Source organism: Poecilia formosa, unplaced genomic scaffold (genome assembly GCF_000485575.1).
Source record: "Poecilia formosa unplaced genomic scaffold, Poecilia_formosa-5.1.2 Scaffold16, whole genome shotgun sequence".
NCBI classification, from domain to species: Eukaryota; Metazoa; Chordata; class Actinopteri; order Cyprinodontiformes; family Poeciliidae; genus Poecilia; species Poecilia formosa.
Window position 1 is genome coordinate 698,261 of NW_006799955.1, and position 23,455 is coordinate 721,715.

General features: G+C 39.6%; 2 protein-coding genes across 5 annotated transcripts in view; one reads left to right on the plus strand and one right to left on the minus strand.

The window, feature by feature from the left end:
• LOC103134225 (F-box-like/WD repeat-containing protein TBL1X) overlaps positions 1–10,608 on the plus strand; it is a 25,538-nt gene extending 14,930 nt beyond the window's left edge. For 2 of the 3 annotated variants that reach the window (XM_007546372.2, XM_016668571.1), the window contains exons 2-15: positions 1,783–1,888; positions 2,326–2,471; positions 3,106–3,325; positions 4,938–5,070; positions 5,228–5,369; positions 5,464–5,527; positions 5,627–5,724; positions 6,049–6,109; positions 6,734–6,855; positions 6,930–7,004; positions 7,088–7,215; positions 7,460–7,625; positions 7,722–7,823; positions 8,612–10,608. In XM_007546372.2, the coding sequence (XP_007546434.1) occupies positions 1,831–1,888; positions 2,326–2,471; positions 3,106–3,325; positions 4,938–5,070; positions 5,228–5,369; positions 5,464–5,527; positions 5,627–5,724; positions 6,049–6,109; positions 6,734–6,855; positions 6,930–7,004; positions 7,088–7,215; positions 7,460–7,625; positions 7,722–7,823; positions 8,612–8,638 (1,542 nt within the window). In that variant the 5' untranslated portion in view covers positions 1,783–1,830 and the 3' untranslated portion in view covers positions 8,639–10,608. Of the gene's footprint in view, positions 1–1,782; positions 1,889–2,325; positions 2,472–3,105; positions 3,326–4,937; positions 5,071–5,227; positions 5,370–5,463; positions 5,528–5,626; positions 5,725–6,048; positions 6,110–6,733; positions 6,856–6,929; positions 7,005–7,087; positions 7,216–7,459; positions 7,626–7,717; positions 7,824–8,611 lie in introns of all 3 variants that reach the window. The other variant, XM_016668572.1, reaches the window with a different exon arrangement.
• gpr143 (G protein-coupled receptor 143) overlaps positions 10,316–23,455 on the minus strand; it is a 15,723-nt gene continuing 2,583 nt past the window's right edge. Inside the window, exons 3-11 of one of the 2 annotated variants that reach the window (XM_007546370.2) lie at positions 21,478–21,739; positions 17,865–17,974; positions 16,101–16,195; positions 15,636–15,728; positions 14,173–14,282; positions 13,952–14,060; positions 13,045–13,162; positions 12,695–12,950; positions 10,316–11,617 (exon numbers count right to left, since the gene is read on the minus strand). In XM_007546370.2, the coding sequence (XP_007546432.1) occupies positions 11,520–11,617; positions 12,695–12,950; positions 13,045–13,162; positions 13,952–14,060; positions 14,173–14,282; positions 15,636–15,728; positions 16,101–16,195; positions 17,865–17,974; positions 21,478–21,733 (1,245 nt within the window). In that variant the 5' untranslated portion in view covers positions 21,734–21,739 and the 3' untranslated portion in view covers positions 10,316–11,519. Of the gene's footprint in view, positions 11,618–12,694; positions 12,951–13,044; positions 13,163–13,951; positions 14,061–14,172; positions 14,283–15,635; positions 15,729–16,100; positions 16,196–17,864; positions 17,975–21,477; positions 22,199–23,455 lie in introns of those variants that run through there. The other variant, XM_007546371.2, reaches the window with a different exon arrangement.

Consider the following 23,455-nt stretch of genomic DNA (forward strand, 5'->3'; position numbering starts at 1 on the left):
GTTCTTACAGCCATATGATGGAACATTTTTGTGGTTCTTGTAACTTTTTAAAACTTTGGTGTTCTTTGATACTGGTAACTTAAATGGCCAATGTGTTACATAACAGCATCTGATTCAGGTTTGATTATGAAAGCATGCTGGATTTAGAACTATAAAAGATCGCATACAGTCCAGAGTTATTTAATAATAATGAAATAATCTTCAGAGTTGGTACCGGTAGTGTGCTGTCAAGCAAACTCTACTGTTTTGTAAATTTTTTTGTGCCCTTAACAGCTGATATTAGTCCAGTTGTGGTGTTACCACAAAACATTTGTCTCGTCTCCCTCTCACTCTTTTCTATATTGCATATCCAAAAATTCTTGCTGAAAAACAATCAAGACTTGGTGCAAACTTTTAAAATGCTTTTGTATTCATATCGCAAAGGACGTCTAAAACTCAAGTGTCATGAACTTGCTTTTTTTTTCTGCTGATGCAATATTTAGCGAGTTGGGCAGTCGTAACGGCAGCCGGTGCTCACACCAGACACAAATAACACCGCCAAAAATACCAAAAGTCAGGGTGATGGCAGCATAGATGAGAACAAGGGGAAAGTAGACATATGTTGCACCTGATATTGTCATGGCAGTGGTTGTGCAATGGGTGGTGTCATCATGCATTCATCTGATAGAGGGATTATTTGCTGCTGTCCTGCACTGATGGGACCTGAGCCCCTTCAGGCTGCCTGTTGATTGCATCTCCAGCTGTATGTTATGTAGCTGCAGCCGCCGCTTTAGCTTTGATGTGGCCAGCCTTCCCTATTCCCTTGTGTGAGCTAACTAACTAAAGAAGCAGCACTCACTCTAGTTAGAACAATAACTGATGCTTTTTTTTTTTTTTTTTTAAATTTCATTTTAAGTTTTGGAAATTGACTACTGTGGATGTTTCAGCTCTGACGCTGTGTCTTTTATAAGCTTTTATCTACTGTTATCCTTCACATGGTTTTCATAGCGCAGTCAAGGTTCACTCCATTTGAAAGAACATACCAAGGTGAAAGAGTGAATAATTCATTATGTGCAACATGTTCAGCCCCTCTGGCTAAATGCCCACTGGTAATTGGGACAACACCGTTCCACGTCTATTTAGCTCGATCTCTCCTGTTGCTATGCTACCAGAGGAAGCCTTGAGTGGGGCCTGTTTAGTGCTTGGAATGACAGCCATGTGGTTTTCATACCTGACACAAACCCTTTGTATCTCCACACTTCTCCTCTGCATAATCGCGTTGCCATTTGTTCCTAATGCGAGACACAGGGAAACAGTTTTACACCTGCATGTCTCAACTCATTCTCCTGTCTCAGTTTTTGCTTTGTTCTTGGCAAGCTGTTCTCAGCTTGATGTACATTTGGGTGTTTTATTTTCTTCTTCTTGTAATTTTAGTGTTTGCAGCAGCTCTCTATCTGTTGGGGAAAAAAAAAAAAGGTTTGCCTTTATTATCCTGCTTGTGTTATAAGAGCTTTTTTTTTCCTCCCCTGCTGTATTTAACTAGGTCAATTAGAAACAACTCTGAATTTACAAAGATTGTTAAATTAAAGCAGAAAATCTGCTCTGAGACAAGAACTGGAGCGAACATGTTGCATGACTGAGCACAAGTCAGGACAAGCTGCCCTCTGCAGAATGCGGTTACGTTTTATTTCATTTTGATAGAGATTAGTTGTTTAATGCCACACAAAATAATATCTGAGCACTTCAGTAACTACCATTTGCCCATTCACCGATTAAACTGTGTGTTTTCTTTCGTTATTGTAGGAGTGAGCTCAGCCTTCCAACAAACCTCCCCCCTCTCGCTGGGCTAAGATGAGTATTACCAGTGACGAAGTGAATTTCTTGGTCTACAGATACCTCCAAGAGTCAGGTTTGTCTCATGAAAGTCTTGTTTACACAGCGAACAGTTTCTGCTGAAAACCTATTAATATATCTAATATTTCCATAGCAATGACCTGCAAGGCGTATATTCAGTAAAAAAAAAAAAAGTGCTGTTATTAAGACACGGCACATAATCTGTTTACTGAGCATACTCTAAGAGATATTAGATAAGTGATTGAAATCCTTGCTGATGTTTAATTGGTGTTTACAGTGACTGAGACCAAGCAGTTGTGTGCAAATATGTTCACATGCTATCAGTGAAAAAGAAATGTATGAATTCAACACCAGGTCTTTTCAGGCCTCTTTTCTTTCCTAAATTACATAACATGTAAGTTCACATTTCTGTTCAGTCAACGTGTTTGTCCTTGAGTCTTTGTGCTGTGTGTTTATCTTGTGGTTTTTTTTTCTTTTTTTCTTCTTTTTTAGGTTTTACGCATTCAGCATTCACCTTTGGCATTGAGAGCCACATCAGACAGTCGAACATCAATGGAACACTAGTGCCCCCTGCAGCCCTCATCTCCATCCTGCAGAAAGGGCTTCAGTACGTTGAGGCAGAAATCAGCATTAATGAGGTGAGTGCAGGGACCTGGAATGTAACAGAATGGAAATGTTTTGTATTTTCACGGTTATTGGAATTCAATAAAGGTCAATATTGTCATGGTTTTGTGAACATTTATTGAAAATTGCGTACTAGCAGATTGCTGTTGGGAGCAATAGTGAACAGTATTACTCCCCATATTCCTTGCTCCTGTTCCCTTATTTTCCCCTATTTTTCAAATCATGCCGACCTGATATTTCCTCCAAGCAGGCCGTGAGTCCTCCCTTCCTCTTTTCTTGCATCTAAATATCTAGTTCTGGTCCTTCAGTCCCTGGTCGTAGTATTGTTTCCATAACGTAAACTTGTCATGTCTTATTTTCTATCATTTATATCACAGCTATATTACATACCCGTGACATTGTAAATGTCTCTGTGTGAGGTTGTCTTTAAATACAGATAAAGCGTGGGTTTTCAAAATTTGTACTTGCATCAAATAAACAGATTTGCACAAAACATGTGAGGAATATCACATTGTCCATCAACTACTGTGGGCAAAAATGTAACTTCTGCCTGCTGAGCATTAATTATGCACACAGGACAACAGAAAAATGTCTCTTCTCCTCCAGAGTAAATGAATATAGTATCGAATGTCCTTTTCTTCCTGACAGGATGGTACCGTCTTCGACGGTCGGCCGATCGAGTCCCTATCGCTTATCGATGCGGTGATGCCCGACGTGGTGCAGACGCGGCAGCAGGCCTTCCGTGACAAGCTCGCCCAGCAACACGCCACCTGCGCCGTCTCTGCTTCGACCTCAGGAAACCAGTCTAATGCACCAAAGAACGGAGAAGCCACCGTTAATGGAGAGGAGAACGGCACTTACAACATGAGTAAGTCGAATCAAAGAATTAGGTGATTGGATGGTGCTGTGTGTACGCCAAACTGTGAAAGCCCATAAAGACTGAGGATTAAAAATTGCATCCTCATGTTATTTAGTCATCTGTTGTTTGTCCTAACAAAAATAGGACAAACCTCTTAGCTTGTCATAGATCACCTTAATGATAAGTAGTTTCTGCTTAGTTCTTTTGTGAGGGAAACCAGATAGTTGGAGATCAGGTGGACAAGTGGAATAAGAAGATAATGTTTGGATCCCCTTGGAAATTAATTTGCAGGTGTTGATAGGAACACAACTGTGTTGTGACTAATGTTACACTTGTGGCCAGAAGAGGCTCCAGTGTCGTTCAGGGCTTTTAATTAGTTGTGTGAAGGATGGGATCGTTTTACAACACGCACCTTAACAGGTTTTACTGTGGATTTTTTTTATTTTAATTCACTCGGGTCCAAAATTATACACACAAGCTCAAATACATGCATACGTCACACACTTAACATTTCTTTAAACATTTGCTGTGAAACCACATGTTTTTTTGTTTTTTTCAGCCATCAACAAACTTCTAGCTTAATTTTGATGAGATATTTGATCACTGTTATCAGAATTATCACTTTAAATGTTTCAGTTTGTCATCGTCCTCTTGGGTGTAAAGCATTATCTACATACTGTCAACGGACCTCAGGTTGGAACTGTGAGGAATCTGTTTCAGAACCCCAATTCTGGCAATCGTGTCCAAGTTTCAACCATCTGACCCAAACTGTCACTGTCGTATACAAATGCACACGCTTTGATATTCAAGAAGAACCCATGAACCACTCAAAGCTAAAGCTTACCATAGACCTGAAGAAGTTGGAACAGCAGTGAAGCCAGTTGTTCCATAAATAAACATGCTTATCAGAAGCCTGAGATTTCAGTTTTAATATTGTTCTTTATTGATCTTAATATTTTGATTTTACAAGATGCTGAAATTTGAGTTTTCAAAAACTTTGAGCCATAATCAAAATGACAAAAATACATAACTTTTCCTCAATATTCTTAATTTTTTGAGATGCACCTTTTTATTTAGTGAAACTTCAAAATCTCAGTAATGGCTGCAGAAAGCATGTAGAAAAAATGATTCAAGTAAAGCACTAAAAGTATGTAAACTAATAATCCTGCTGGCAATGGGTGTATGTAAAGTTCTGACTTAATCCTAGATTTTTGCAGTAGAGTTTTATTGATTAGTATATAATATTCTGATTAAGGCTCCAACAATTTATGCTGAAAATGTCCTCAAAAAGATGTTTACTTGCTTTTTTTTCTGTCAGTGTGTATGCTAAGGAAGCCATTGAGTTTATTACATAATTATATAATATATATTGATGAGATAATAAAAATTTGAAGTCCCTCGCTTTATGTATTCTTTTAACTTTAGCGATGGGACTTCAACTCAAACCGACCCTTACTTGGTGCTGCCTCTCTTTTTTCAAACAGATTTAGCACAATTGATACTTTTTCACATTGTGACGGGTCTCTTTGGAGTTTCTATGCAAATTGAGTTCTATAGTACTATCGATCATAGTATATGTGTGTGTATCTGATCGCATTTTCTGCTCGCCTGGTCTTGCCAGATAACCACGGTGAGCCCATGGAGGTGGACGGGGACGTTGAGATACCAGCCAATAAGTCCACAGTTCTCCGAGGCCACGAGTCCGAAGTGTTCATCTGTGCCTGGAACCCTGTCAGTGACCTGCTGGCTTCAGGGTAAGCCAGCATATTTCTCCTGACGTGGATCCCGAGCGGAGCCGGGACAAATCAGTCCACTGTGGTGCATGCTCTGCCGTGTGTTTATAAAATGCACATCTTACCATTGAACTGTCTGGTGTGCGTGTGTGTGTGTGTGCGTGCGTGTCCTGTTCAGCTCGGGCGACTCCACGGCTCGGATCTGGAACCTGAACGAGAACAACAGCTCCAGCTCCACCCAGTTGGTTCTCCGCCACTGCATCCGAGAAGGCGGCCAGGATGTCCCCAGCAACAAAGACGTCACTTCACTGGACTGGAATGTAGGTTTCAGATCGGCTATCCTCATCGTCTCTCTCGCTTCCCTGCCATATGCTACACAGACGAGTTAACAGTTGTTTTCTGTCCGTCCAACAGAGCGAGGGGACCCTCCTGGCGACTGGCTCGTATGATGGATTTGCCAGGATATGGACAAAGGACGGTGCGTCCTCCATCACTGTTCTCTGGACTTTAGGTTTATTGGATCATTTTTGTGAACAATCCAGTTTCAGACATTTTAAAGGTACCTTTTATCCTGCAGGAAATCTGGCCAGCACCTTGGGGCAGCACAAAGGGCCCATATTTGCACTCAAATGGAACAAGAAGGGGAACTGTATTCTCAGTGCTGGCGTAGATAAGGTACTTTTAAAAATCCCACAGCAGCGGTTTGAGCTTTTTTAGCAATGAGAGCCTTCCAAAATTTGTGGTTCACTTCTGTTTTACATATACTCTGCTCTACAAATACTTACACAAAGTTGAGTTTAGATAATAAAACCCGATGCATTTTACGACTGCGCACATTTTTAAGTTTATAAACGGACATGGTTAGTCACTCAAGCCTGACATCCAACAATAAATATGTGTCGAGTTGGACAACAAGTCAATTTTCTGTCTAATTCTAAAGAATTTGTTGCTGTAGATTTTTACCCCCCTAACTTTCAAATTCGATCTTTACTTTTCCAGACGACAATCATTTGGGATGCAAACACAGGAGAAGCCAAGCAGCAGTTTCCTTTTCACTCAGGTCAGTGTGCTCAATTCAAAACATTAAAGTCTTTCCAACATAAATAATCCAAATCCATCTGAATACAGGAGTAGATTCAAGTATTTTAACTAAAAAAAAAAAAGCGTAGCCTCAGTACACTCAGATTTGTGTACAGAAATGCTATTTTATGTCAACATAACATTTAAAGTCAACAGTCTGACTTGTCCAGCAGACAGGTTTTGACACCCTTCACAAAAAAAGTCACAGCTTAAGTAGCTTGCTGTTATCCAAGCACATCACTGGGAAGCTAAGTGGAAGGACAAAGTGAGGCTAATGAAAGGGGGCACAAGCAGCAAGAATAACCACAGGCTTGCGGGAGATGGACAAGCAAACTCCACTGAAATGTCTGAGGGAGATTCACAAGGCATGGTCTGCGGTTGGAGTCGGTGCTTTAAGAGTTAACCAAAGCAAACACTGAAACATTGCAGTTCCAGTGTCGTATACCTGAATTTAATTACTCAAAGAAACTAACTTTTCACCGATTTCACTCGGGTTTTATAGACATGTGCCTGTGGGCAAGATGCAAACTGTTTCGCACTCTGCCATGGTGTGAGATCACCAACATGCCAACCTCTAACGATTATGCTCGCAAATGCTTCACAGCCCCTGCGCTGGATGTCGACTGGCAGAACAACACCACGTTTGCCTCCTGCAGCACAGACATGTGCATCCACGTGTGTCGCCTCGGCAGCGACCGGCCTCTCAAGACCTTCCAGGGTCACTCGGTGAGCAGCGTTTCCCCGTGTTGCTTTCCTGACCTTATCTCCGTCTTTCCTAACGAGTGTTTTGTTTCCCCCAGAACGAGGTCAACGCCATTAAGTGGGATCCATCGGGTATGCTGCTTGCCTCCTGCTCGGATGACATGACCTTAAAGGTAAGGTTTTCCCACGTTGGTAGCTGCAGGCAACAAACGTGAGAGATGATTTGCATTCATATGTTGTTTGCCGTCACACACAGATCTGGAGTATGAAGCAGGAGTCCTGTGTCCACGACCTCCAAGCTCACAGTAAAGAAATCTACACAATCAAGTGGAGCCCCACCGGGCCGGGCACAAACAACCCAAACTCCAACATCATGCTTGCCAGGTAACAAAGAACACCTCCACATATACTGTACATATATATATTTTTTAAATTAATTTTATTTTGTAGGAGTTTAACATATTGAGGCTGTAGCACAATCTACAGCCTCTCTGCATTGGATTTATTAAATTGTCAGGAAAATTAAACGTCAAAGGCCCAAAAAAAAATCGAGGTGTTGTCTCTAGAAAAAAGAAGAAACTTTAATGCTGCTCTCAGACGTTTATTTTTTATTCTCTCCCCCACACAGTGCATCTTTTGACTCAACAGTGCGACTCTGGGACGTGGAGAGAGGGGCTTGTATACACACCCTGACCAAGCACCAGGAGCCTGTCTACAGCGTGGCCTTCAGCCCTGATGGCAAACACCTCGCCAGCGGCTCCTTCGACAAGTGCGTCCACATTTGGAACACCACGGTAAGTCAGAGTGTGGTAAGACGGCAGCTGAAACGAGTTTTTTTTTTTTTTTTTTCTCAGACCGGTTTGCTCTTATTCGTGATGCTTCTGTTTCAGACTGGAGCCTTGGTCCACAGCTACAGGGGAACCGGTGGCATTTTTGAGGTGTGCTGGAACAGCACCGGAGATAAAGTTGGAGCCAGTGCATCAGATGGCTCGGTAAGCTTCGGTTTTCTTTAAAGGTTGCATGTCAATAGGTTTCAGTGTTGTTGGAGCCTTAATTTGTCAGTAGTTCAATTCAAAAGTGAAACTGATGCAACATTCATTACACACCTGGATTTTGAATCACAAAGTTCATTTTTTAGTGTCAGAAAACGAATACATTGCCTGAGTGCAATACGGAGAAATGTTGTGTTTCTGCCTTTTTATGACCTACACACTTCTTTGTGGGGGGTTTGAACCGACAGCTGCCTAGCACACATTCACTAACACCCTCCACAAGAAGGTTAAACTCTAAAATGTAATTGCAAAAGTGGATTGCTTTATCTAAGTAAAATTAAAGGAACATTAATTGAAAGAAAAAAAGTGCAAGAAAAAGGTACAAAAATGTGATCAGGCATCACTAACTGTGGAAACTTTACATTTTATCTCCCAAGCTTGTTTTCTTCTACTCAACTTCCCATGAATATACTTGGAACTTACAGTCTCTCTGCTGGACAGCTGTCAACACTATATGTAGACTACAGCATGAACTTAACAATAGATTTATAGTTGTCTACTTTTCTAAAACGAACAAAAATAAATAAAATACTTGGTTTTTGTTAGCTGTGTCTCATAATCCTCAAAACTAATAATAATAATAAAAAAAACAAAAAAAAACAAGAATTTCATCACTGTGTATAACAAAATATCCTTTTAGGCACCCATCCAGGCTTTGGTTCGCTCTTTGCAAATAAAATATTTCCTCAACACCGTTTTCATTGTACCCGATTCTTCCCCCTATTCAGGTTTGTGTCCTCGATCTCCGAAAATAGCCCTCCTACTGGGACGACGAATCCCGGAAACCGCTGAGATTTACCTTCTTCGGACATCAGCAAACGCACTCTCCTCGCTCAAGAAGGGCTGCAAAGGTGGACTGAAATGAACCCCTCACAGGACCTTAACCAGACGACAGCAGCAGCTCAAACACCAACTAAATTCGTTGCACCTTAATGTTTGTTGATGCGTGTTTTTTTTTTTCCGATGAGCCTGAGAGAGGATGGAAACTGGCTTAGGAAGCCCTCAACGTGGATCTGACTCCCTCCCGGGCGAATCCATATATTAAAAGGTTTCTAACGAGGACGTGCTGGGGCCCCTGCAGGCTGCTGGGTGGAAACGCAAAGATGAGTCAAGTTTTCTGCAGAAAGAAGGGAAAATGAGAGACAGGTGTTTGGGCTGGGAGAAGCAACAAAATGCGAAGGGAAGGCGTTGGGGTAACAATTCCTTTTAGGAAATATAACTCTATGTCCAGATAATCGAGCAGGCAAGAAGGATGACGGTTACCGATTATCATCACTGCAATGCTGCCACTGACAGGTGACGGGGATGCCCAACTTCTCCTCTCGGAGGAGGAAGTTTCCACAGCACCCGTTGCTTGTTTGACATTATCCACAAGACGGACGTTTGAGAGTCAAGATTGAATGTGCCGTTACGAGGTAGATGCTAGTTCGTTTTTAACAGCAGGTCAACAAGAGGAAAACTTGCCAAGTAATCATCCTGATGCCCTAAAACGGCCTGTTCTCTCTTGAAATGAATAGATTTGCATTTTGTTTAAAAAAAGAAGAAAAAAAGAAAAAAAAAAAGATGTGAAAATTGTGGTTTACAAAGAGAATCTTTCTCCCTTTTTGGATGTAAATTTCAAGAATGTAAAGATGTGTAAATCAGATGAAAACACAGACTTATATACTGTGTATATATGTTTATATACAGTACACTTTATCGTTCTCTACAGGGGCTCTTCTTTATCGACGAGAGCCGTCGCATCTTCACTCTGTGACAACAAAGTGCATGTCGGCCTCTTTTATTACGGTCTTTCTCAACACGGTCAGATATATACAACGACTTTCCTTTTTTAATGAGGTGGAAAATGATATGGTGAGATATATGAATTATCCTAATCTGTCTTCTGCTGTTTGCTGGTTGCCTTCAGAGGTTTTAACTTGTCCAAAATAAGGGAGGGAATAGTCACCAGTCTCCTTGGTTTGCTGATTCAGCTTATTTGACACCTTTCTGCCAATAAATCCAACTAGTTAGAGAATCGCCCTGACCTAAATGAGTTATGATGGCTTGATTGGCATCATCACAGTTCCTCAGTGGCACTTTAAAGCGAATTTAGCAACTGACTATTTGGACAACATTTCCACCAGATATAGTCGAGTTCATGGGGGGGGAAAGAAAAAAAAAAAGAAAAGTCCTGCTGGAAACAAAACAGCCTTTTTATTATTGTTATTTTACACCTGGTTAAGTTTGGTCATTTGAAATTCCTGTGATGTGGATGGCGATTCAATACTCCAGAATATTCCTCTTCTTTTTTGCCTTCTTGTTATTGATCTTTCACATTGTTAGCATTTTCTGCTACATTTACATGAAGTGCACTTTTTGTGATGGTGGATTCAGCAAACTGCTTGGCTTTGGTTGAAAGTGCTCTGGTGTTTATTATTTTCTTTCTTTCATTTTAATGTCTTTAATGACTGGATTGTAAAAGGTGTTGCAAAGCTTTCTTTGTCTTTCTTTTTCTTTTTTTTTTCTTTTTTTTCTGAGAGCCATTATTGTCTGTGTCAGACTGAGAATGCTGTCTGTGGGGGGGAGTGATCATTACTGGCATGCCAAGAAGCCCCCCAAAAATTAGGGTGACAGCTATTTTCTCTCTCTCGTACCTTGATCAAGGGTGCTGCTGTCACCTGTTTCCAAGACAAAACTTTTAATTCATTCATTGTTTCAAATAAATTACTATATTTTGATATTTGACAGCATGCCTGTGTCCTTTTGTCTAACTTATGAACGTTGCAGTGCACACAAACACATTTTTGACATTTCACCTATGAGAACTGCTCTCCCCCTTCCCCCCTCAAGTTTCTTCAAATTGTTTCTGTCAGACCACTTGTGTAGTTTGTTCCCAGTTTCAAAATATGTATTTATACATATATTTATATTATTTTCATACTTTGTAGTTGGTTCTAAATAAACCTTGACCGTGGGAAATGTGCGGAAACTCGATGGGAAGGTCGAGGGTCCATCCTTCAGGTTGGTTTTCGATTTGTTTACAAACTAATATAATTAAATGTTCAGCTCTTCTACAATGCAGTCTTTCACAACCACTCATAGCAAACAACAAATCTACAAGGTATTTAATACGACATGAGATAGATTTGTGCAAAAATACATAGACTGATGGTGTGAAATACAATAGCCTTTATAAAAATAAAAAAAAAACACTGAGAAGCTTAAAGAACTTGTAGTGTCTTGGCTTATTGATGGGATCCATTTTACAGGATCAGTGCACTGAACTGAGAGAATTTGCCCGTTGGGGTGGGGGGGGGATCTCTTGGCACTAAAGGTCAATCTGTAACTAGATAACAAAACAAATGTCAGTTTGTTTTGCAAGTTTTACAGCTACAAGAAAAAAAAATAATACTGCTGGGGCTGTTCAGCTGATCGACAAAAAAATAAAAACCCTATAAATACTGCTGAAGGTTTAACATGTTCAGAGGTAAAATTAAAAAAAAGTCTTAAAAATAGAAAACGGAATCTACTGTGACAGAGCAGCTTTCTCAAAAGCAGTTGCCATCGTAACACTTGACTAAAACTACCAAGGTCTAACTTCTAAAGACTAACACAATGTAAAAGGGGAGGGAGTTGGAGTGTGGATGAGGCCAGCTAGTGTCTCACAGAGTTCTCCAAGGACTCTCCGTCAGCGTCTACGTCCCCTTGTAGCTCGCTGGAAATGTGGATTTCAACTGTACTAGACTCTGAACCTAGCAAGACAAAATAGGGGCAGATTACTCGTTGCTGCACATAACACTTAAAATGTATTACACAATATAAACCCTACATGAAACGTAGTTAAAATTCAAGTATTATTATTTTCTTTTTATCTGTTACTGCACTGGATGTTCAGCGAATGAATGAAAACCATAAGTCCTTCAGATGAATAACTTTATTTTTTTAAAAGATATCAGAAGTGCTAGTGACAAGACAAGGCGCACACACAAGAACTGTAGTGTTGGAGTGAAAATAGCATTGTTTCCAGTAGATTCACACTTGCATACACTACAGTGGAAGTTCACAAGGCACGCCTATAGCAAAAACTGATGCAGTCCAATACAACAAACATGCCTGAATGTGGTAGGTAACAGTTTATACCACTTAAATGTCAGTCAGATTTTGCATCGCATCCTCCACTGGAGGGTTTTTTTCTTTCTTTCTTTTTTTTCTTTTAACCAATCAGAAAGTTAACAATACAAGCTTGACAAATATTTATCACACGATTGTTGCATTAGACCACATTAGTTCCAGAGATGGGAATTTTTTCCTGCTTATGTGCATATTTACCATTTTCCCCTTAACACCCATTGCTCTCTGCTAACCATCTGATTATCTGTAAATAATGATGCTTAACAAGCCTGAATGGAATGTCACAAAGTCACTGATCAAATTACACAATAAACAAACACGTCTCTCAGCTGTGTGTCCACATACCAGACAGACCGTTAATGTTTCATCCACTTCAGATCATTATTTACAGACAATCCATAAAATCCCCAAGGAGTGTAGTTTCACGCTACAGCTGCTCTACGTTGAGGTCAAAAATAGACGTTGCATAACAGAGGTCATCAACAACACTGATGATGTAAAAAAAGAAAATAAAATAAAAAATGTAACTACTGTCTTTTGTTCTGGTGAGGATCGCTAAAGTCTAACGAGGTCCATCCTCGTTCTCTAAGCGAGGATGTTTGCGGTAGAAGTGCGTGTTGTGAAGGTGCGTGCACACGATGCGCATCACCAGCCCTGATATACTGGCGAGCTGCTTCCGCCACTGGCAAGCCAATTACCTTCAGAGAGGACACTGATGGCGTCCGAGTGCTGCTGTCCGTTTCCTATCGTGTTCTTCTGCACTTCCTGAACGTGACTCTGGTACAGCAGAGTCGTTCCCACCACCGGGTTTTGTCCGGCCGCGTTCGGCCCCGAGGTGGAGCCCGAGTCCCAGGCCAGCTCCCTGTTCCGCTGCGGGTTGAGGTCCACGTCCCAACCCGTCCAGCCGTGGAAGGCCAGGGTGTTGAGGAAAGCCTGCATCGGGTTCAGAATGCCCTGAAAAGAAGTATGATGCAAAAGTGAATAAAAGTCATGAAATGGTCATAGAAAAGGGTGAGCTATCTGCGTCTAGCGTTGCCGTTCAACCAACCATGATGAACCATGTGGTGAGGGCTGCGTTCCTGATGTTTCTCAGACTGTTGTCGGTGATATTTGGCTGCATCTCCAGGTAGAAGAGGAGGCACTCATTGATGATATTTGGAGCCCAGCTAAAAAAAAAATAATAATAATAAAAATGCATCAACGTGAAAGAAAATCCAATCTTACAAAGAGACATTCGACATAAAACAAATTACCAACAAGGATTATGGAACGTGTTCTAATCAATTTAACAATTTTGCATCATTTAACTCTAAATACATCAGCAGGATTTTTTTTTTTTTTACAGCAAAAAGTATTTGTGAAAATGTGTAGTTTTTAACAATCACTAAAGCAGGAAAACAATATTTGGAAAGCAGAGGACTGTGCTGTGTTTAAACATCTCTAGGAAGAGAAAAACACAGATGTGGGAAAACACAGCGCACCGACGTTTGGTGACTTTTAATTGCAACTGGGCTTTGCTAGTTATACCAGCTAATAATAACCACGCTAATACTGTAATTCTTCCCACTTGTACGCTTTAAAACCCTAAAGGAACATGATTACAAAGCAAGACTGTATCTTTGGGTCAATATAATGCTAACTGCTGACAGAAAAAGAAACTATTCACCCCTTCTATTTGGGGGAGTTGGATTTGGAATGTATGCTGTTGGAACTGAATGTGACTGGATAACTGGATTGGATTGAAATGAAATGAGCCGAAGTCAATTAACTCCGAACTGCAGCTGTTTCTATGTAACCGAAGAGGAACTGAAGCGTCTTCAAAAGATATTTGTTGTAATTTGGTGCTACTTACATAAACTGAGCAAAAGTTTGGGGAGGGGGAAATATTTGAAGACAACCGTACAATGTTCATTTAAACATACAGAGGAGAAAATCTGAGTGGAGCCGTAACTTGCCAAACAAAGAACACGAGCATTATTTTAAAGAAGCGGATTTTAATCTCGTTAGCCAGCCGTCTCTCATTTTCTGTGTAGATTCCTTGTCGTCCTTTCAATAAAGATGTCACTGCGGAGAGATCAGAAGGTCGCCTTTATTTTTGATTTTTCTTTTTTTTCTTGCAAACATGTTGCGATGCACTGCCATGTGTGCGAAATTGAATTGGCAGAGGTGAACCGACCTGCAGATACGGTCCGACTGAAGAACACGGGGTTGGCTATGAGGACGAGCAGCATGGGGGCGTATGTGGTGATGTAGTGGGGAACAGCGTGCTGGAGGCCTTGTTCACAGCTGCACAAGGAGATGGAACATGATTTATTCAGCAGTGGGATAAATAATTCGTTTTGACAAGTTGCATTTAATCAGACGAGCTGCTTCCAGAATAATAACATGTTGTACACAGAAACACAAATTGAAAAACAAAATATCGATACAGAAAAAAAAATAAAAAATCTGAATAAAATGACTCCGGTGACATTCTGGTAAGAAGCAGTGGACAAAAACCACACATCAAATGCAGTAGAAATGCAATGTGCTATAGAAATATATATGATTCTAACTCAAGGCTGTACAGTCTAGTCAGTCAACAGTTGATTTGTTAAAAGAGGTAAAAACCATAATATTTATCCAATAATAAAAAAAATTATACATATTATTTATAATAATCCACTAATTTGTCCCCAGAAATATTCCCTAAATGATGAGAGCGATTACAAATCGGCTATTTGAAATGAAGTGATGACGAACGGTCAAAAATATTACCTGGTTTCTAAAGAACTGCCTAAAAAAAACTGAGATGTTCTTGATTTACAAGAATCTTGTTATTAGGGCAATAATCTAATCTAAAGAGGTAGGTGAGCCTAATTTCATTCAGGCCCCGTCAGATTTAGATTTAGAATTATTCCATTTCATCAGGCATCTCTCAAAGATAATAAAATAATGTAAGAAGAAAAGATCTTTTGGAAAAATCCCCAGTTTATCCCTGAGGCAACTGACCGTTTTTCAAAAAGGCTCCTTCAGAAATCCTGCATGAACGAGATTCTACACCAGTTTTATTTTGGGAAGAAGAAGAAAAATCTTGTTTTATTTACTTTTTATTGGAAAACGGCATGCCACAATGTTTTTTCTTTTTTTTTTTTTCCTGTTCCTCAACATTCAGTAGAAAAATATTTATTGACATTTCGGGAATTCACTTTTTTCTGTAATTACTGAGCAGAATTGTGCATTCTTCCACCGATGATTTATCTTTTGCGACGAACATCAAGTTTTGCGAGGTTGGAAGACCTTCTTGCCGTCACCCTAAATTTTAGCTCCATTTTTAGATCCTATGATGTCACAAAAAAAAAAAAGATTTAAATCTGTTTAAACTCTGATCAACTGGAGAAATCCAATAAAACCAGAGCTGTGAAATCTTTCCCTTATGCTGTCATCAGAATGTCACTGCCGTCATTTTATGCAAAAGCAGTTTGTGTGAAAAAAAAAAAAAAAAGATTAGGAAAAAAAAAACATCCTGGATCATTCAATCAATAACTTTATTGTTCTCCAGGATAGAAAGATTGTTTGATAAACGATTCTCATGGCTTTCAGCTGCGACACTGAAAGGGGATTTTGATTTACCTTCAGGAAAACAGAAAAGTATCTTACTCAGAGATGGATGGGTAGTAGAGCATGGCCACTCCTTCAACACACAGCAGCACAGCCAGACCCCACGTAATCATGTGGTAGAGGACAATGGTGCTGATGGGGGGGGGAGAGAAAGTCATGAGACTCGGACTCACAGCAGCACAAGCTACAGATCTGTTTCTTGTGGATGGTATTTTGGTTTTCCTCTCTTCTCAAAAAAAAAAGAAACAAACATGCTGCTTTGACAGGAAGAGTAGAGGAACATGAACAGCTATTATTGTGTCATCAAACAACTCCTCACTCTGAGTCAGGAGTGAGAAAAAGGGACCAAAAAAAAAAAAAGCATCTTACACATAGAGCTGAAACTAAATGGGTTCTTCTCAGTTTTGGATTTTTTTTTTTTTTTCGCGTCATCCTGTCTTCTACAGGAGGAAGGTTTGAGGTAACAGTGAACTGCGGAGGAGGAGAAGCGAAGCTCAAAAGAACCTGATCCCAGCGGAGGTTTTCACCACCAGAAAGACGTCCACGGCGTAGCAGAAGGTCCACCAAAACGAAGCGCTGAAGAAGAGCTGGATCCACATCTGCAGCACAATGAAATGGATGATTACCAGCAAAATTTGTGGTTTACAAAACCACAAAATCTGTTGTATTTGGTGGCAACTAGCCATGAACCAAGTAGGCCTGAGCACGCCAATGTTTAAAAGAAGGTACTGATAAAGCTGCCCCTCATAAAGGTTATGAGGTTTAGTCTGCTTTTTTCACACAACACTGCCCCACCCCCACTTGTTGCTTACGCATTTTTTTCCCCCCGTTGTGCCCAAGAGAGAAATATTTGGTTGTTTGGAAACACTTCCCATTCTGGACATTTAGACATTCTCTGCCTGGAAGCTAAAACAGAACAGCAGATGCTGTCAAGCTAACACTGCTAGCATGTCTGCTACACAGCTGACTGCTGGATGGCCACCAGTGCAGATCGACCAAACAATTAACCACCTCCGATTTGAATTTTCATCTAAGTGCTCCTCTCCGGCTCCCGTCAGACTTCAGATCTAGCCGAACAAATTTCCACAGGTGGAGTCCCAGTGTCTCACAAACGTGAGTGTTTTTATAACCTTGACCAATTGATCATGTTATTTGGTTCATTTAGAAAATGAAAAACAATCCACCATTGGCCAGATCTTGAAATATAAAGTTTAAACTAATCTTTTATTGAGTGAAATGATTACAGTTTTATATCTTTGAATGTGAAAATCCCAGCATAAAGAACCGACTCTTGCCTTGTGAGATAGTTTTGGAGTTTAGAGAGGCTTCTGAGTCGAAATGAATTGCTTTACAAAACAAGTACAATGCATTTTTTTCAACCGGCTGTATCGTAATAGGACAGACGCTCTCGCTTCTCAGTTCTTGACTGGTTAATCGTCCCTCGGCTGATTAACCAGTCCTGGTCCTGGTATCTTTTTCTCTCCACTCTGAGATTAAAGTGGATATTAGGAGTCAAAATTGGGTTCAAAGCCTCTTCCTTTAGGCATTCAAGAGAACCTCATAAGCTCCTGGTAATTCTTAGATTAATCGTTATAATTAATACTTTTAATCCAAAGTTGAAACTTCCCCTTTTAATTGGTGTGTAAAGCCGTGTTGGTGTGATATCTTTGTTTTTTTAAAATTACTATTTAGTCATCAGAGAATTTTTTTTGGTAAATTTATCCTGAATATAATAACATAATATTTTTGTACCATTGGTTACTAGCAGTTTTTTTTTTTCTAAATCTGATGCTCTCTTGTTTTTAAATAAATTATAATGTTGATAAAAAATACAGAAATCTCATTATTTCTTTAAATACGCAACAGAGAGTTCTCATCAGAACGCCAAGAATTCACCCTGCTGATTGATTCTGATAGATTACACTGTCCTGTACATTTTGTGTTAACACTTTAAAACGGTGATGTGTTCACTCGAGATAATCACGCCATAAGAGTCTCATGGAAGCCGGAAACTGTTCAAAGTTACAAACCGAGACGCAATTTTCTCCCATCTACTTACAGAGCTCTGATTCGAGCAAATGACCTCCCGTGACATCTACATTTTCCAGAATCATGCGTGATTATAAAAAGAAAAAAAAACAAAAAAACAAACAAAAACCCTCCCTTGTAATCTTTCAAGCATAAACCAAAGACAAGACGTGTGGCTTCCAGTGTAACCGAGCTGCTTGACCACATTAAATTGTTTAAAGGAGCATCTTTTACACTTACTGCGCTGCCAACACAGAAGGCCTCTGGCAACACGTCCGTGTTGTTGGTCACCGAGATGCCTTCGACGATGCTCGGCAGACCCAGCCACACAGAGGACCTGACGATGATCCCTGAAACAGAGAGAGTCACATTGAATCTTAAACTGGAGGAGGAAAGAGGAGTAAACACAAAGGGCCCATGTGGAAATTACCTGGCTTTAATTAGCGTTTCAACACGTGTTTGCTTTTCTTAGCTGTTTTGGTTTACTGCTTGGATTAATTACTGTCAGTCAGGGAGTCCTTTTAATAGCAGCTTAACATCATGGAAATATGAGCTTTCTAGCGGATGTATTTTATTGGGGGTGTTTCCATTTCCTTCGCAAAACTGGAAAAAAATAAAATAAAATAAGGAGGTCTCCTGGAACTTCCACGCAACGCAGAAGGCACGCGGCTCCATGTTTCGTCTGTGTGCCGCTCTAATTCCACAGCGGTGACTGGATCTCGCAGGACGTGGAAACACATGACTTCACCTGCTTGTCTTCTTGCCAGGAAAAGTGATGGATGAGCAGTTCAGGTGTCAGAGAGCTGTGCTTCCTCTGCATGCTGAGCAACAGCTTGGACCAAAGACATAAAGGTCAGAGTCTCCTGGTGTGATAAGCTTTAGTAAAAGTCAAGGTATTAGCACCTATATTTGAAATCCTAAATGATTCCAGGATAGGGCCGTATTTAAAAAAAATAAATAAATAAATAAAATCAAGTATAATTAATCATTTTATTGCTCACATGAGAGAATGATGACTTTTGCATGAAAGCATTGGATTGAGAGCTTCTTTTTTTTCCCCCTGTCCAGGAAGCCTAAAAAATTGATTCTTACACGCATTTTTGTGCTGAAAAGAAATCTAAAATAACATGGATGCTTAGGTTGGAATTGGGCTTAATTTGGTTAAAAGATTTTAAATTTCCCGGATCTCTAAATACAGTTAACTTTATCCAGGATTTCACCAGGTTTGGTAATAATAAATAGGCAAAACCACATGAGGGATTTGATCTCAAGATCCAGCATGAATGACTAGTTGTGTACGTCCCTAACTTTCTGATACAGACTCACAGTTTGCAGTCCGGATCAGTCCTGGTCACAAAATTCAAGGACAGACATGGCACCGAAATGAAAGCAGTGTCAGCCGTCACTTTTATAAAAGTAAAGCTACGTTAAGCAGCAAACTCCAGACCAGCAAGCAGAGCAGATGATCCAGCTTATTAACTAGCCAATATCAACTCAAGAGAAGAATGGACAGAAATTGTCATATTTGAGAAAATACAGTTAAATATATTTTGGCTAAGTCCTTGTTAAAAAGCAATACATAAAATCTGTAATAAAATTGCAGCAAAAATGTTTTTTTTTTTTTAAATATATATTTGCGACTGAACACGATTTGCTGTTTAGAAGCTCATGACTCGTGTCTTTATAAAGCAAAAAGAAAATTTGATTTGGAAAGAAAATGTATAAATAGCTAGGATGGAATTGGTCAAAATTTGCCAGTCTTCATTGCTCCCTCTTTATTTACAAGTTAAATTTAAATTGCCTCTTCATTTTGTCAACATTTCCAAAGGGATTCTGGTGAAACACAGCATTAACTTTAACTGTTTTATTTATGTATCTTTTTTTTTTTTCTGCTGGGTTTTGCAATCTGCAGCTCCTCAGCCACTCTGCAGGGACTCGCCGTAAATCTGACCTCATGGAAATCTAATAATGTTTATATCTATGATGGCAATAGGAAAGCCGAGTTTTACTGCTTTTCCAGCTTCATCCAATATGTGAATGGAGTTTCCACAACAGGTACTCATAATACAGAGGGAGCAGCAGGTGGGTTTGGCTGCCTGTAAAAGAAATGATTAACAGACGTATATAAACTACTACAAAAACACGGAGTTCACAGCCTCTGCAGCACTAAGTGAGAGAATATTTCATTTTTACAACTGCCGATCAGAGATACGGGTTCAGGATCAGATTATTTATTCCTGAAGGAAGTAATATCGTTACACTCGCTCAGTTTTAAATGCACGTTGGAAACACATTTCCATCCTCCTTGGCAGGCAGCGTACCCTAAGTGTGAAATCCAACAGAAATCTAAACATTTTGAACGTATTAGTGGCAAATCCCCGTTGTAAAAAAAAAAAAAAAAAAGCACTAAAATAAAAGCTGTGACTCATTCAAAGAGCATCTACAGCAATAAACACTGGTATATTATGTTATACCAGATCGGTTAGCTGTCTACCCTACACGGCCTGTGGCAAATGGAATGTTATTATATATAGTATTAATTTTTAACAAATGTTGCCAAATTGTCTCCAGAGGAAAGAATAGTCTTTGCTGATTTAACACATTGAAATGGTGTCAGAACGCATTTATGTTGAGTTTATTTGCAGCTTTTATAATTTTTACAAGCATGGCAAGATTATTATTATTATTATTATTATTACTATTATTTCTCAAAAGGTTCTCATCTTACACTTTTTTAGTTGATTTTTTTGGATTTTAAGCAGACTAGATTTCTTCCAAATTCGGAAATGAAGAACAAACAAACAAATAGAAACCATTTTATTTGATCATTGTTTCAGAATATAAAATGTAAACATATAAGCCGCTTTACTGGTTTGTCATCAAAAAGGATGATGAGCCCGAGTTTACACTTGGTTTGGAATCCTCTTAATACCTAAATAAAATGTTCTTAAATGAAACCAATCTCTAATTGCTTCATGTTCTGAAATCCTGCACATCTTAATTTGTGTATGTATATCTGGAGAGGGGGATTTTCAAAATCAAAGTCTTAAAAACCGCTTTATCCATTTTAAATTCTTTACTTAACAAGTGTGCTCTTAAGAAAATGTATTGGAAACTCAAACATGTAGGTAGTACAGCGCTTTTGAAGTATTTGGACGAAACAGCGCCCACTACTGGCATATATGATGGTTGACAAATACCAATTTTGGAATAAATGTATTTTTTGTACATAAAAAATATATACTTTGCAGCAAACAAATATTTTCTACATATTTATTTTAAAATAATAAAAAGAGGCAAAAAAAATCTGACTTCCTAAAAGTATATAATTTACTTAATCGGTTTTTGACCAATCAAACAAACAAAAACAAAAAAAACCCAGCGGTTTTAATTACAATTTTTCTTTTGTTCTGTTGTTGTTTTTCTTTTCTTTCTTTCTTTTTTTGCTCAGTTTATTTTCGATGGACTAGCGACCTGTTTCCCTCCTCTCTCCTGTTGATTGCCCAGTTTTTCCATAACTTATTTCTGATGAGGAAAATTTTAAAGTAAATATCCTCAGACCCTCTAGATTGTGACTAATTAGTCACAATTTCAACTTAATTATAAGGGTAATATACAAAAGTTTTCAAATGCTCTTTTTTTTTTGTGTGTTGAGCAACAAAGGGGTTAAAAGAAACTATTCATGTGCGTAATCAAACCCAGAACCACGCTGTGAAAAAAACAAAAAACAAAAAAAAAAAAAACAGCTCATTCACCACCACCCCCTCTTTTTTTTTCTTTGACTAAAAAAGGAGAAAAAAGATATGAAGAAAACCAAACTAAATCGGCTGCTTTTGATGATTGATTTGTTTACCTGTGCATCCCAGTATGTCACATATACTGATGATGAACAATACTCTGGAGGAGGAGGCGGGCCTCGGCAGAGGGTACTGTCCCAGTCTCCTGTATCCTTTGCGCTTCGGCAGAACCTGCAGAACAGCGAACACGAGGCTCAGAGCGGCGCTGCCCAGACTCAGAGCCCCGAACAGGACGGGCTGGAAGGAGACTGCGAACTCCGTGGCAGCGTCCCGGTTCGGGCAGCAGAACGTCTCCAGCCGCGGGGAAGCCATCAGGGACTGCGGGGCGATGCAGAGGAGCAGAAGGAGGGAGAGGAGAAGACGGTGTTCGGAGGAGGAGGAAGAAGAAGGAGAAGAAGAAGAAGGGGAAAGGAAAAGAAAAAGGAAATGACTGAGTCCATGAGGCAGCTCTCCTCGACAAATCACGGGGTTGAATCATCATGTGCTTCTGTTTAATCCCTGAACTTGTAGCTTAAGTCTGCCGCACAATGCAAGGCGCCGACAAAAGGGCTGTTGTATGAAAGAGACTGATTATGTCAGCCGGCAGAAGCAGACTTAAAGCTTTCTTTTTAATTCTTCGTTTACCCCCCCCCCACCCCTGCTCTCCACGTTCACACTAATGTAGGGGGGAAAAAGGTCAAATAATAACATCAAACTTCAAATGGAGTAAAGCTGTCGCAAAAGTGAAACCCAACTTTATCAGTGCACGCATTAAAAACATAAATAAGTCACAAGAATCTGCACAGCGTCCTTTAAATTATGAATTTTCTCCAGGCGGCTGCACTTTGACTGGGCCATTCTAACACAAACAGCTTGGTTGTATTCACAGCTGAATGTTTAGTGCCAACCAGCTGAAAGGTAAACACGGCTCAGACCAAAATCTCAAGTCTTTAGTTCGTCCCCTCCCTTTTAAAGTAAAGGCATCTTCCCGGCATGATACTGCCACCACCATGTTTCACTGGGCATGTGCCAGGGTATGACCTCATGTTGTATTATACCAGATCAGTTTGCTGTGTACCCTACATGGCTTGTGGGGCTTCTGATTATTTGTACTTCATGCTAAGGTTGTCACTTTAAGTGGATGACCGTTGATTAGTAGATCTGCAGCTGTGCTAAACACTCCTTCTATCATCAGATGAGGACTTGAGCATTGCTCCTGAAAATGTTCTAGTTTATATTTTATAACGATTCGATTAAATTACACACAAATGCACTCTCTAACAATTAAGTGAGTTCTAATTTAAGTACAATTAGAGTTAAAAGAGCTGAATGTGATGACACATTTTTTTTTAGAGGATTTTAAGATGAAAACCTTGTATTGTTTAGTGGACATAAATACTTTATTGGGAAGACGTACATTTTAACCGAATGCCTTCCTCACCTATGCTTCATAAAGGCTCATGTATTCTGTATCGTCTTGTAGTGTTTGGCTAAATAAAGCATGCCTGGTATCTGACAACTGTACATTTCAAGCCCAGACATGCGCCTGCATCACTTCCTGTTAGGAACTGAATGGTTTTTTTTGTTAATACACTCTAAAAACTGCTGGGTTAAAAACAAATAAGGTTCCAGATCTAGGCGGATTTAACACAAAAAGTTTGGTTTATGGGTCTGACGCAGCATACCGAGTTAGATTAAAGAAATATTTGGTCATATTTCTGACCCAATATTTGCAATAAGACAGGATGGGATGTGGTCACTATCATTCCAATTGAGTAACAACAAGAATTATGCAATTTGGCTCAGTAAAACATACAATTAAATACAGAATTTAATAGTTAGATGTAAACTGAAATTAAAAGAAAAAAAAAACTCTATATATGTAGCCAATCAGTTTCTCTGCCTTCCTCTCTGGGGCTGGGAAGCTGCTGAACCATGCAGTAAGTCAGTGCACTCTCAATGGAGTGTGGTAGAAGGCTAAAATCAGCTTTTTTGGAACAGGTTTTTTTTTTTTTTTTTCCATGAAGACCCTCAGGAAGTAAAGTCTATACTCTT